This window comes from Molothrus aeneus, chromosome 6 (genome assembly GCF_037042795.1).
Source record: "Molothrus aeneus isolate 106 chromosome 6, BPBGC_Maene_1.0, whole genome shotgun sequence".
NCBI classification, from domain to species: domain Eukaryota; kingdom Metazoa; phylum Chordata; class Aves; order Passeriformes; family Icteridae; genus Molothrus; species Molothrus aeneus.
In genome coordinates, this window is record NC_089651.1 from 31,514,079 (window position 1) to 31,527,067 (window position 12,989).

The window sequence follows — 12,989 nt, forward strand, 5'->3', positions numbered from 1 at the left end:
AAAATTTAATTGCCATTTCACATAATACACCTAATCTAAAATATCTGAAACACCAGTGAATGTCAGATTACTTATTACTTTGCACCGGTTGCAACAGTTAAATTTAGATTTTAAATAACTATCAAAACCAGGAATTTCTGTCTTTTATGGGTGTAAAAAATAAAAATTGAATAAAAACTAATAATTTCTTCTGAGAAAAAAGGTAGTTAAATACATTTCTTAATGACAAAGTTTTTCTTCAATTACATGGTTACATTACTATCCAGCACTGTTTTCACTTTCAGAGTGAAATATTCACATTTTCAATATTAAATAAAAAAGCCACGAATTGATTTCACAAGTAATTAAAAAACCCCCAAACATTACCTTTCTTTTCAAGGGACCTAAACGTGCTGATTTAGCATCCTGTGCTTTGTAAGTCAGCCATAAGGCAGTGGCCACATGTTGGACAAAACAGATTGAATCTCCATACTTTATTTCTGGGACTCCCATTCCATCAATGTCACGTTTGAGACTAGATTCCTGCTTTTCTTTCAGCTCCTAAGGAGATAAAATAAAGTTGGTATTTAATCTCTGTATTGGAATAGGATAAAACATTGAATTCTACACTTACACATATTACAATACTGAACAATATTTATGTTGTTAAGATGCAGCTAAATTTCAGCTCACATAACTTCAGCTTCCATCCAATTAATCTTTCAGACTGTGATTAAAAATAATATAAAATCTGAAGCATCATTTTCACTGAAGCAAAAAAAATCAAGTCAAATCCATTATAGTGGATTAATACAAAAAAATCTTTAAATTATTATCTTATCCTATTCAATAACATTTTAACAGTCTGTAGAATTCTATGTAGCTAAAATTTTTGAAAAAGAAAAATAAACCCGTTTTGCAATGTAGCCAAAATATTTTTATGCTGAATTTTTTTTGTTTATTATTTGTATATACAGGTACACGCTTTGCTTAGACTAATGCCTCTACATTGAAAAACTAAAAGAAAAGAAAATATTCATTATTTTGAAAGGACAATTTGGCTTTTATATTTATTTTACTTTTGCACGTCTCCATTTTTTTCATTTATTTAAATAAATAAATAAATAAATAAATAAATAAATAAATAAATAAATAAATAAAGTTTTTATTTTTCCACTTTGTAAGAAGATTTGGATTCTTTCAAACCTCTTTTAAAGACATTGCTCAATGCTTGGCTGGCACACCCATTTTTTAAGCCAAAGCTTTTTCTTAATCCCATTATTCTTCATTTACAACTGGGGATTTTAAGGCTTCAGCACTTTAAAATAAAGTAGCTGTCCTTTAAAAAATGAATTCAGGAATAAGAACAGAATTATGCTGCAAAGGTTTTGACAGCAAGTAATGGATACATGTGATTGTATGGGTTTTATATGTGTGACAGGTTTTTTTATTTCATTTCAGTTTATATAATGTTCAATATCTGGGGAGCAAAAAGGAGTTGTATTATATCTATGGTAATCTGCTTTTATTTATATGTAATTTAACTGTCACATTTCAACAATAATTTCACTTGAAACAGGTAACATTATAATGGCAAGGTGAAGGTGAATGAAATTACATGACATTCCTTGGAGCTACCATTTCATTGTCAAGACTATGGGGAAAACATGTCACATCATATTTGTGTGGACTGCACTGTCACTACAGAAAAAGATGAACTATTTCAATACACATTTGCAGTGAAGAAATTAAGTGAAAAATACAATAAAATAGGACAAATTCACTGTCAGCAATTTATTGTTTGTCTTTACATCAAAACCTGAAGATAAACTCTTTTCTTCACATATTGTGTCTGGATCAACAACCAAGCATCAACAAACACTTCAGATAAAAAAATCATAGTGTGGTAAGAAGTAATCCTAATTAAGTTACTTTTTTAAAAAAATTGAGAGATACTGATCCCTTTTGAAAACACTAAACATAGTGAAAAAAACCCAATTTTTTCATTTCAGAAATAAATTTTTAGAATTATTTCAGGGGCTTGAAGGCTGTTTTCACTCTGAAAAATACGCCACAAATTCCTCTTCATCATGTTTTGCTCTTTGCACTCTGTCCAGCTTCTCTAGGATTTCAGCCAAGTAATTTGATCATAGTGTGCAAAGACATGGTGTATTTTACAACAGCTGAAAAGTCTAGTCAGATAAAGATTACTGGGGGAGAAGAGGGAAAAAACCTTCTCTTATCTAGATATTTGTACATATCTTAACAGTAAAATATCCAAACAATTTGGCTTTTAAAATCCTCTCTTCACAGCCTAGTCTCAGTTTAACTCCCTCAGGATATGAATTAAATCAAAGAAAAAAAAAATCACATCATGGGCCTGGAAGGTCACAAAGGAAAAAAGTGCCAACAACAACAACAAAAAATACCCCAAACCAAACCAACCAAACAAAAAAAAGATGGAATGAACAAAGGAATTTGAGGGCATAGCTGTCAAAGATGATATTTTCAAATGATATTAAATATACTAGAGGAAGGGCAAGAATTAGAAAGCAAGAAAGAATCATAGATTCCTACATGATAAAAGGAATATGAGGAATGGCAATGTGAACAGAGCAAATAAACTCAACTTTCTTTACAAAGATTTTACAATAATAAAAACACAGTAGGGGAAACATTTTTGCCAGTTTAATGGCTTGTTTAGACAGTCCTAAGAATGGCAAAACAAACTGTCTGCTGAACTCTTACTAAATCTAACTTTCACGAGCTAATTAAAGTTTTATCTTTTGATATTGCACACTGTTATTGTGTTAAAAGTATAGCCATAGATACTCCAATACAACAAAGGAAAAAGATAAAAGGTTTACAGATATAAGAGCTTGCTAGTGGCATTACTGTACTCTGTACACTTTGCTTTATACATTTGTACATTCCAGTAGACAAGAAAAAAAGAACCATTACTTTCATTTCACCATCTATTTTCTCTTCCCATAAAAAATAAGTAGAAAAAAGGGTTTAATACTGCATTTGAAATGCAGTGCTTACTAGGAAAATATAATTATGAAATATTAACTTAAAAATAAATACTGGAACTTTTAGAGACAAACGTAGGTAAAGGTCTTTGCAATATCTATGATTACAAAACCAAATGAAACTTTATGATTACTAGCATACTATTACGACACCCTAATGCCATGTTGAGTCCCTAAGACAGCTACATGTTGGCAGTAATATTAAAATGATATCAAATCCTTCTGCATGAGTCATCTATGACTTTTTAATGTGACAGAATGTTACTTACCAAGACTATAGCAATAACTTGTTAATTGTCAATTGCACATACCATCACAAAAATAAAATATGAAATCTCAAATATTAATTCTGGGCCACACAAATTAAAATAAACAATTATTTTTAAATATATTCTTGTTTCCACTGTGTTTAATCTCAAGGAAATTTGTAAGCAGACCCAAGACTCTCCTCAGCAGTGTATACTGAGCCAAGTACTGTGCTGGAATGAGAACATCCCATTTCAAAACAGGATTCCATCTGGTGTAGAGAAACTCCTGTCTCTGTTGTCACAAGGCATTACAGATCTGTTGCCTTAAAATACAAAGGTTGACATTTTAAAACTTGGTCAAATGTAAGCTTTATATTAAAAACAATATAAGATATAATTTGGAGGGGGAGGTGGTCCATCAATTTCTGATGCTTGTAAGATTAGTTTGCAGCAATTAGGAAGCAAAACAGGCATGTATTGCATATGTTATTTTCAATGAAATTAGCACCATAATGTTCTTTAGCCTATACCTTAACTTTTTTAAAACTTCCCTTCTTTTCTTATTTAGTAAAAAAATGTTAAGGAAAGCTCTAATCTGAATTTTTTAATTTAAAATTAGTGTTTCAATGTCCAGTGTTATCCATCAAAAAAAAAACCAGTGAAAGAAAATACACTATGTACACTATGAGTGCAATCATGGGTTTGGACAAGCAAGGAACACACAAGATTGCTGAAGTGGAATATAACAGCATTGAGGAAGAAGGTACTTTTTCAACAAGAGGGTCTCTCTAAGAACTTCTGGAAAATAAGACCTTATTTAATTCATGTGTTACAGGCTCCTGGGTAGCCTTAAGGATTTGTAAATCCACATAGCTCTGCTTTCTGGCAAAGATAATATCTTTTTTTTACAGAACCGTTTTGCTGGCTTCCAAACTGGAAAGAATGCCACAACAAAGAAATGTTTCATTTCCTTTTGGATACTCAGCAGCAATGCTTATTGTAAGCAACCTGGTCTGAACTGGTGTTGACCCTACCTGGAGCAAAAGGCTGGACTAGATGGCTGCCCAGGGTCCTTCTCAATCAGAATTATTCTACTAGTCTAAGGGATGGAGTGCTGTCAACAGACAGATATCCAGCACCCTATTTTTAAGAATCTGTACACAGCTGGAATGAAGACATTAGACAGATACCTTGAAATTTCCCTGCATTCATGCCATGTTAAGGTACATGCAAATGAAAAGGTTTCTTCATTGAGATGTAAAATGTTTACAAGTACATATATGCAGAAATTAAGATAAAATCACCTGCATATATATATATATATATATATATATTTCTAGTCTAACTATTACATATATGGTCCTTTTCCCCCTCAGTCTGTGTGCAAGCAGCACTTTGCTTTAAGAGCCGTTTTCTTCTTACAGTCCAAGTCAATCTTTGGGGTTTATTCCCTTCCCAAACATCACCTTTCTTTCTTCAGAAAAAGTTACCACTGCTTGCTCCCCTCACCTTTGGAAACACTAATGTCTCCACCCATGGGACAGTGGAGGTCTTACGTGCCCAGACAATAAATAACAATTATTTTCTTGGCACCAAATTCATACCATATCATGAGGTAAAAAAATTATTTTCTGTATAGGACAGCACAAATGAGACATGATGATGAGACACTGAGCTTGGATTTAATATAAAAATGTACATTAACAACCATATTATGTATAAAAACAGTAGGCATGCATAATCAATTACTACTGTACTTCAGCTTAGTCATTTTGGGCACTGCACTTAATTTCAGTAGTGTGCCTTTGAAGCACACCTCAACTAAAAGAGTAAGAAAATAGGGCATGTTTACTCAACATAACATCAATAATTTTATGAATGTGCATACATAACCACTAAATTTACATACTCATTTAAATTTACTCATGTAAATTTACTCATGTAAATTTACATATACATTTATAGGCATGGATTAAAATATTGGAAAACAGCAGGACAGCAGGTATCCAGTTAGGCAGTGAGTACAAATTTTAACTCAATGTTTAACCAGTAACTGTGGCACTCCTGTGATACTCACCATTCTTACCAATGATTTTCCAATAATGGCAAAAAATTACATCTGTAATAAATGCTCCAGCATAACATCATATGTACAATCTATAGTGCATAGCCTTTACACTGAATAAAAAATGAAAAACTATGTTGTAAGTAAATCTAAGCAATCTAATAAATTTTCCTGATAGTTTCCCCATTATTTTAATTAGCCAAAATAAAAATTAATGAAATATCATATGCAGTCACACTAATAAACATTGCTATTTTTAAGATGTTAAAAATAAGTATTTGACTTATTATACTAACAAGTGTAGCATTTGTCAAGACTCTTACTGTTAGATTTTATCTAGCTATAACTAGTTTTAAAGACTCTTTTTCACTTTGGGATTTCTTTTTTCTTAATGATCATATAGCATTCAGAATTATGTGGAAAATTTAGTGCTTTTTTAGTTAATAAGAAACTCCATTGTAACAGATATGGCAACTATTTATAAGTAAAATCATGAAAGAACATAAAAACTTTTAATCATCTTTGATTGTAAAACTTTTCACATCCTGGGGAAAAAAAAAGTTATTAATTTTGCCTACCTCCATAATCATTCTTCATTTTCTCTCCCTTGTAATGTTTTTCCAGCTGGAAATAATGAAAAAGCTAATAACATGCAATTAGCAGCTCACTAAAGAGCATAATTTGAAAACATATGGTTTAGAAATCACTGCCATATTTGCCTTACATTTAGGAAAAACTTGATTGAGTTCAGTTCCTATCAGCGCACTGCATAAAGAATAGCAACTGAAATGAATTAAATTGAATTCAATTATGACATATAGAGCTGGAACATGTAACACTCTAATGAGATTCTATCCAACTAAAATAATTCTATAATTATTAAAGTATTCATATTAAACCACCATATCTTGCACTGCATTTGGGTTTAATCTACTTTTTTAAAACTGGTTACAGCTTAGTTTATTCTAAAGTTTGTCAATCACCCTTATATTTCCTCCATGAAACCTTTGTCTTTCTTGACATAGGTTGTTTACATTTGACTTTAAATGCACAATCCCTAGCATTAACTCCAATTTAAAAATTACAATTAACTTATACTGTTGTTGAAACAATTCAGATTTAGTGTTTGAATGCTCCACATTCAGAACAAATTTGCATTGTTTTTATTTACCTTTGTTGCTCTAAAACAAAAGGCTGTGGATGCTGTGTCTGATTTTTCTCTGTCTAATATTACTACACCTTCATCCTCATTCAGAGCCAAGTATTTTCCTGTTGTAATGTGTCGAAGACGAAAAGGCTGCCCCCATCTGATGTTACTTCCACTCCAGCTAAACATAAGAGACATCAAAAAATAGTTGAAGTAAGTAGAACTAGAATTTTTTCTTTAGGTTTTAAAGGATGTTCAGAAAATAGAGTATGCTATATATATTTATATTCCTTTTTTTGGTTCTGATTGCAATACTTGCATTAAATCAGATGCAAAACTGTTAATTCATTTGCAAAGGGAACCCTGGAAAGGAGTATGGCTTCCATCTTCTTGTTTCTACACCTTCTCTCCATCTTATCAGGGTGTTACATATGGTGTCCATAAAAAAATCCTATGTGTGTAAATTTTAGTTGACTGACTAAACAAATTAAACCTAAGTGGGGACTTGACATGCCACAGAATTATCCTACACCTGTGTTAGTTATGAGGGTATTTCACTTACAAACACACTAAGGGTAAAACATTTAGTTCAGATTGCCATCAAAGGCCACGCATACTCTTATGAGATATATTGAAATTTCATTTGCAGGGAAATAGACAGGTAATCACGTAGGAAGGAGATAATCTTTAAGAAACCCCAAAAAAACAAGAAATACAGAAGGGGTAGGTATTATTGCTCTTATTTCCACTCATGCTTATAAAACTCCCAGTTAAACTAGGAATGCATTTTACTTTTGGAAAGAAGCAATGCTTTAAGTACATATATCTCATAGGTAGGGCTGCTTTTGATATGGGAAACAGAAAAAAGTCTATTCTATCACAGTAAATTGCTTTTTATTATTGACAAAGAGCCTACTAACACATATCATAATGTGTGGCTAAATATATATTCTGTATTAAGGGTCTGTAACAATCAAATTTATATTAATATAACTATAGTTGCTAACAAAAAACGTTTTTAAAATATTGGTACCTTATTCGAAGGGGTTCTACTCTCCACAATGATCTTGCTCGAATGCCAGCTCCTCCAGTTTCATAAAATACTTTCCTACAGAAAAGATTCAGAAGGCCATCTTATGTTTATTTCTGCTTATATAGTACTTATAACTTCTCTGGAAAATGTACATGACTCACTACTTTTCCCCCAGTAAATAAATGTCATTGAATGCACAGAAGATTCCTACTCCTCAGTGAAACTATGATAAATAAACCAAATGTCCCAGGTAAATTAGATTATTTCCATTAAGGTAGTCTCTCTCAGGAGCTGATAAAATGCCTAGCCTTGAAAGAGGCTGGGAAACTTTTCCTGTCATTTAATCAGCCATAAAAATCTGTAATTCCCACAGTTCTCAAGATATTCATCTACAATACCAATGGTTTTAAATACATACCATATTTTAAAATAAAGAGATACAGTTTCAGATGAAAACAACGAGAACACAACATCAGAGACTTTATTCCAATAATTATTTCTATGTTTCTTATTAAAGGGCCAGAAATTGTGGTAATAACAAAAATTCTGTATTGTAATCCTCACAAAATTGATAATGCATTCAGAGAAATAAAAACAGGAAGTTAGAGGCTTAAGCCTTTACTATAATTTAGTTTTCTTGAACTACAGCTGAGGATTGGTAATGTGTTCTAGTTCAGCAAATAATATTCCACTCAATAATCAAGTACAAACAAAAAAAACTATGGTGGATTTGCCCTGTTAACAGGAAGTTTTTAATGTTTTAATAAACGTTCATGTCTTGTCATCTAATCACCAGAATTTGTATATACTTTCTCATTTATAATGAGTATAGGAAATATAATGGAAAATAGGAAAGATCTGAATGCCTACCAAAAGCTTTCTTACATGTTATTTCTCTGAGAAGGACTAATCCACCCTAGCATGCACAGAAGCTGGACCTTCTATTGTAGTTAAGTGTCTGAAAAAACATGCAGCAAGGGAATTTAAAATCTGCCTTCCTGCTCTGGCAAACTTGACTGAATACAGAAAATGCACGCATAAAGATGTCACAACCTAGCTGTTATATTGCTGAATTAAAGTAGCAGTTTGAAATGCACATTTTTAACTGGCTTTTCAAATTGACAAATTCTTTTCCTATTTTTGACAGGTAGTAGGCAAAAATTTAAAAAGCTGTTTAATATTGTTCTTATATGACTATGGACCTGAAAATCAACTTTTGAAACAAAGTTTTGTTTTTCATACCTGAGCAAGTATTTCTACACATTTTCTTCTACTGAGAACACTTAAGGGCCTCTTTCCTGAGCAAAACCAATTAAATCCTGGACGAATCATGAAGCATAATGGAGTATGGCTAATCATTTGCACCCAACAGCTTTGTAAGATGATGGACTTGTAGTTACACCTCTACTTTATTTAGGAGTCACATTTAAGGGCACAGATGTGATATCAAATATTTCAAAAATGTTAGTTCACCAGAAGAGTAAGAATAAATATTCCTCATAGTAAAGGTACTAAAATTCCCTACACATCTTATCTTGCATGAAAATCTATTGGTACTCTAGAATAAAAATAAACAAAGAAAAATCCTTAGCTTTCAACTCATCTTAATTTCCAGTCTCTATGAATTTGATCTTTCAAGGTCATTTCCAACCTGGGCTGTTACATGATTCTCTGAATATACTGAATGCACAATAAATATCTGGAGCTCTCCATTTTCATTCTATGTCTCTGGTCCCGCTGACCTTACTGATTTTACTTTTGGCAGATTCTAAATCCTAGCTAAGCTCAAAACTATGTATTCATTTCCACTCTCTCTAGCCTCCTTCATGTCTCCTTGGCCCAACACAACCATTCTATCTCTAAAGGACTGTCATGGTGTAGTTCAGTATCATAGAGACAGCTCAGTTCTCCTGATATAGTCATAGTGTCTCTTCATCTCTTGTACTTCTGATTTCTATAGTTTTAAAAAATTCATCTCTTTTTCCAGCTTTCTCTATGTGCAATGCTGGACTAGAATTAGTGACCTGCTCTTTGGGTAACAGAGCTGCATGTAAAAAAGAATTGCTGCCTTTTTCCAACGGCATTTTTTTTCATCTAATTGATTCCATGTATCCATCTGTTTTTTCTTGCCAAGCAAGCCTTTTTGTTGTCCAATATGTCCACCCCAAGTATTTCCATTTGGCCTGTAAAAAAAGACTTTAGGATTCTTGTCAGAGAATAGTCTCTATGTGAATTGTTAAAGAGCATTATTTACAGAAATGTTCAAAAATAAGACTTTTGTTTTATGAAGAGAAATCTTCATTCTGGTCTAACTTAACTTATTTAGCATTCCTAATGAAATGCATAGAACTGATTAAATAAAGAGATGGAAACAAACACAACCATTTTCTACATCTCTCTCTGCTGTTCTTATTACTATTTGGGTTTTTTTTTTATTTTCATTTTGTTTTGATAATGTAAACATAACTCCTACAACTATGACACAATAAAAACTTGGCCTTATATCTGTTACACAGATATAAAGCCAAAAGACAGGACAACTTCAAGTCATCTATCACTATCACACATTTGAAAATGTTCAATATAGCATTCACAATTTTTCCAGTCTTAGGATCGTAAATATATAGATTTCATTCATACAAATATCCATTTTAATTTTATCCTTTTATTTACTTAGCATAAAAAACATGGAAGAAAATCTTGAGGCAGTAACAATACACATCAACGCTACATAAAGAATCACATCACACTGGGGAATAGGATGCTACAATTAGTTTTAATATTAGCTATATCTGACTTCTAGATAAGCAACAGAAGTAGCAAACAGCAGAATTTCTGAACACACTGAAACAGCTCAACATCTATTTTAACCTTATTAAAACAGGTCCTTTATAAAATAACTCTAAATGCAATATAACATATCTGCCACTGTTTTTATACAAGGTGTGTACATTTTCATACACAGTCAAAACATTTTTTCTTCTTTACACATATGAAGAAAATAGCCACAAAAAGTCACACAGTGAATTCTTCTCGTTTTCAGTTTGGGTTCTCTTTAGAACTTGGAGACATTTTTACTCCTCAGAAATGTAAACATGGCAAATTTAGAGCTGACAAGTTTACCTGACATAATTCAATGTTACTTGTGGTATCATATTACCTAAAGCATAACTTATTTGCCACAATAGGTAGAAAGGTCTTATTTGTTTAAGATGATTTTAAAGCTAGCAGGTTTATGCAGCAAAATTATTAGTTCACTTTGCTTCTGATTAACCAAAAATTTTTAAAATACAGAAAAATTAAAATAATAAATCAACATAATAGATGACATCTGTAGATATGATTTTAATATAAAAGTAGTTTGGTCTAGATAGTATGATGTAATTTTTTTAATATGTTGATAAAAATTGAGAAAGCTTAAAATTTGCAAAAAAAAGTGCAAAATATATAAAACATGAAAGTCATTGCAGAGGCCAAACTTACAGAGATTTTTCATGGATTTTTTTTTCACATTACCATCTTCCTGCTAACACTGTCTTATCTCTACTTGTAGCAGTATGAACTAAAGACAAGCAATATAACAGGATGAAATCTCAGTGAAAATCAACTACTTAAATTTCAACAATGAAAGAACTCATGACTGATTTTCAGCTTAGTAGGTCTCAATTTCTTGTACAACGTCACTGCCCAATTGAAGACCGCTGTAAAGAGTGTTAAATCTACCTAACCTCAAATTCAGCTGACATCCTGTTTCCTTTCCGAAAGAAGGAAATATTAAAAAAATGCACCATCACTTACTTGTGCTGTGAGTCATTCTGGTCTGTAGATGGAATTGTCAAACACTCATCATGGCCATGGAAAAAACGTACTACATGCCCACCAAGAAGATATCCTGAAAAAGAAGCTCATTTACAAGCTAAAACATTGAATGAACACCACCAGGAAAGTTTAAAAAACTCAAGACCCAGGTAAGATTTATTTTCCAAATTTTCACTCATAACTAAATCTAAACAAGAAAAAAAAAAATAATGTGTTAACATACTATTTTTAGTACCTTTTTTAAAAAAATATTTCTTCTGAAAATGAAAACAAAAAAAAGCAAACTTTTAACATTAAAACACAAATTAGGATTCTGAGACAGAAAAGGAAGTTAAAAACTTCTTTAAAACTACAAAAACAATTATGGCTTTGAAAATTGAATGCTTTAGGTAAAAGCCAAATCAAATAGATAATACCATAGTTTCCTCCCCCTTAATACAGTTCAAATTAGTTCAATACAAAGCAGCTTCATGCTTTCATCATTTTTTCCTGAAATTTATCATTTTGCAAAGGTGCACAGCAGGAGCAGGAAACAGAGGACAGAAAAACACTTTGCAGATCTAAAGATTAAGTTTCATGGAAGCTAACTTTCCAACCCATTTAACACAAAGAGTACAGGTCAAAACCAGGCACTCTGCCTCACATTAAAAATGAAAAGACAAAGAAGGTGTAGGAGAATGACTCATCAGATCCTAGTCCAAACCATTCTGACCTTGTAAGTGAAGGTACTGTCTTTTAAAGGAGCACACATTAAGGAGGAAGGGTAGAAGGAAGCTTTCATACTGTCCAGCTGATTCAACATAAATTTGTAAATGAGGAAAACTGTAACTGACAATTGCCATCTTGCCAATTAATATAAAAGTCAAAGCAAAAAATAATGGGGGAAAATGTACTTTTCTGTTATTTATGTTTTCTTGATGGTTTTACAAATGTCACAGAAACAGCATTGTCTAATTCCTAATCCAGTTTTAGACTCAGGAAATCCCACTCTCTCTCTCTTCATTCCACTTGAGCTAGACTGCTATGTCTTCTGGCATATGACCACCTCTCACATAAACCATTTTGAGAATGTATATAAAAGCAAAGCCTAAGTAGTTGAGAAAAAAATTATTGACACACAGAAAAATCTACTTCTCTTCTTACTCCACCCTTTTTTTTTAAATTACAGTATTTTCGATTATGTAAATAATTTTGGGCCACTCAGTATAAGAGTTCCAAATACAGCAAAAGGCCACTAAGATGATTAAGAAGCTGTTGTATATCACACTTGAGGAAAGGCTGGAGAAGAGGAGAGGAGAGGGAGAGGGAGAGGGAGAGGGAGAGGGAGAGGAGAGGAGAGGAGAGGAGAGGAGAGGAGAGGAGAGGAGAGGAGAGGAGAGGAGAGGAGAGGAGAGGAGAGGAGAGGAGAGGAGAGGAGAGGAGAGGAGAGGAGAGGAGAGGAGAGGAGAGGAGAGGAGAGGAGAGGAGAGGAGAGGAGAGGAGAGGAGAGGAGAGGAGAGGAGAGGAGAGGAGAGAGGAGAGGCTCTGGAGGGATCATATGAATGTAAAGACTATGGGATCAAAGTCTCTCCTGCTATGCCCAGTGGTGGAACCAGAGGCAATGGCCCCCACAGTGAAATATTGCAGGGTCTGTTTGAATATCAGGAAACAATTTTTCATTGGGAAT

At 32.7% G+C, this 12,989-nt stretch overlaps 1 protein-coding gene across 1 annotated transcript in view; it reads right to left on the reverse strand.

The window, feature by feature from the left end:
• RYR3 (ryanodine receptor 3) overlaps positions 1–12,989 on the reverse strand; it is a 196,760-nt gene that overhangs the window by 125,802 nt on the left and 57,969 nt on the right. Inside the window, exons 8-11 of the mRNA XM_066551268.1 lie at positions 11,303–11,396; positions 7,505–7,579; positions 6,496–6,652; positions 367–540 (exon numbers count right to left, since the gene is read on the reverse strand). Coding sequence (XP_066407365.1) covers positions 367–540; positions 6,496–6,652; positions 7,505–7,579; positions 11,303–11,396 — 500 coding nt within the window. The remainder of the gene's footprint in view (positions 1–366; positions 541–6,495; positions 6,653–7,504; positions 7,580–11,302; positions 11,397–12,989) is intronic.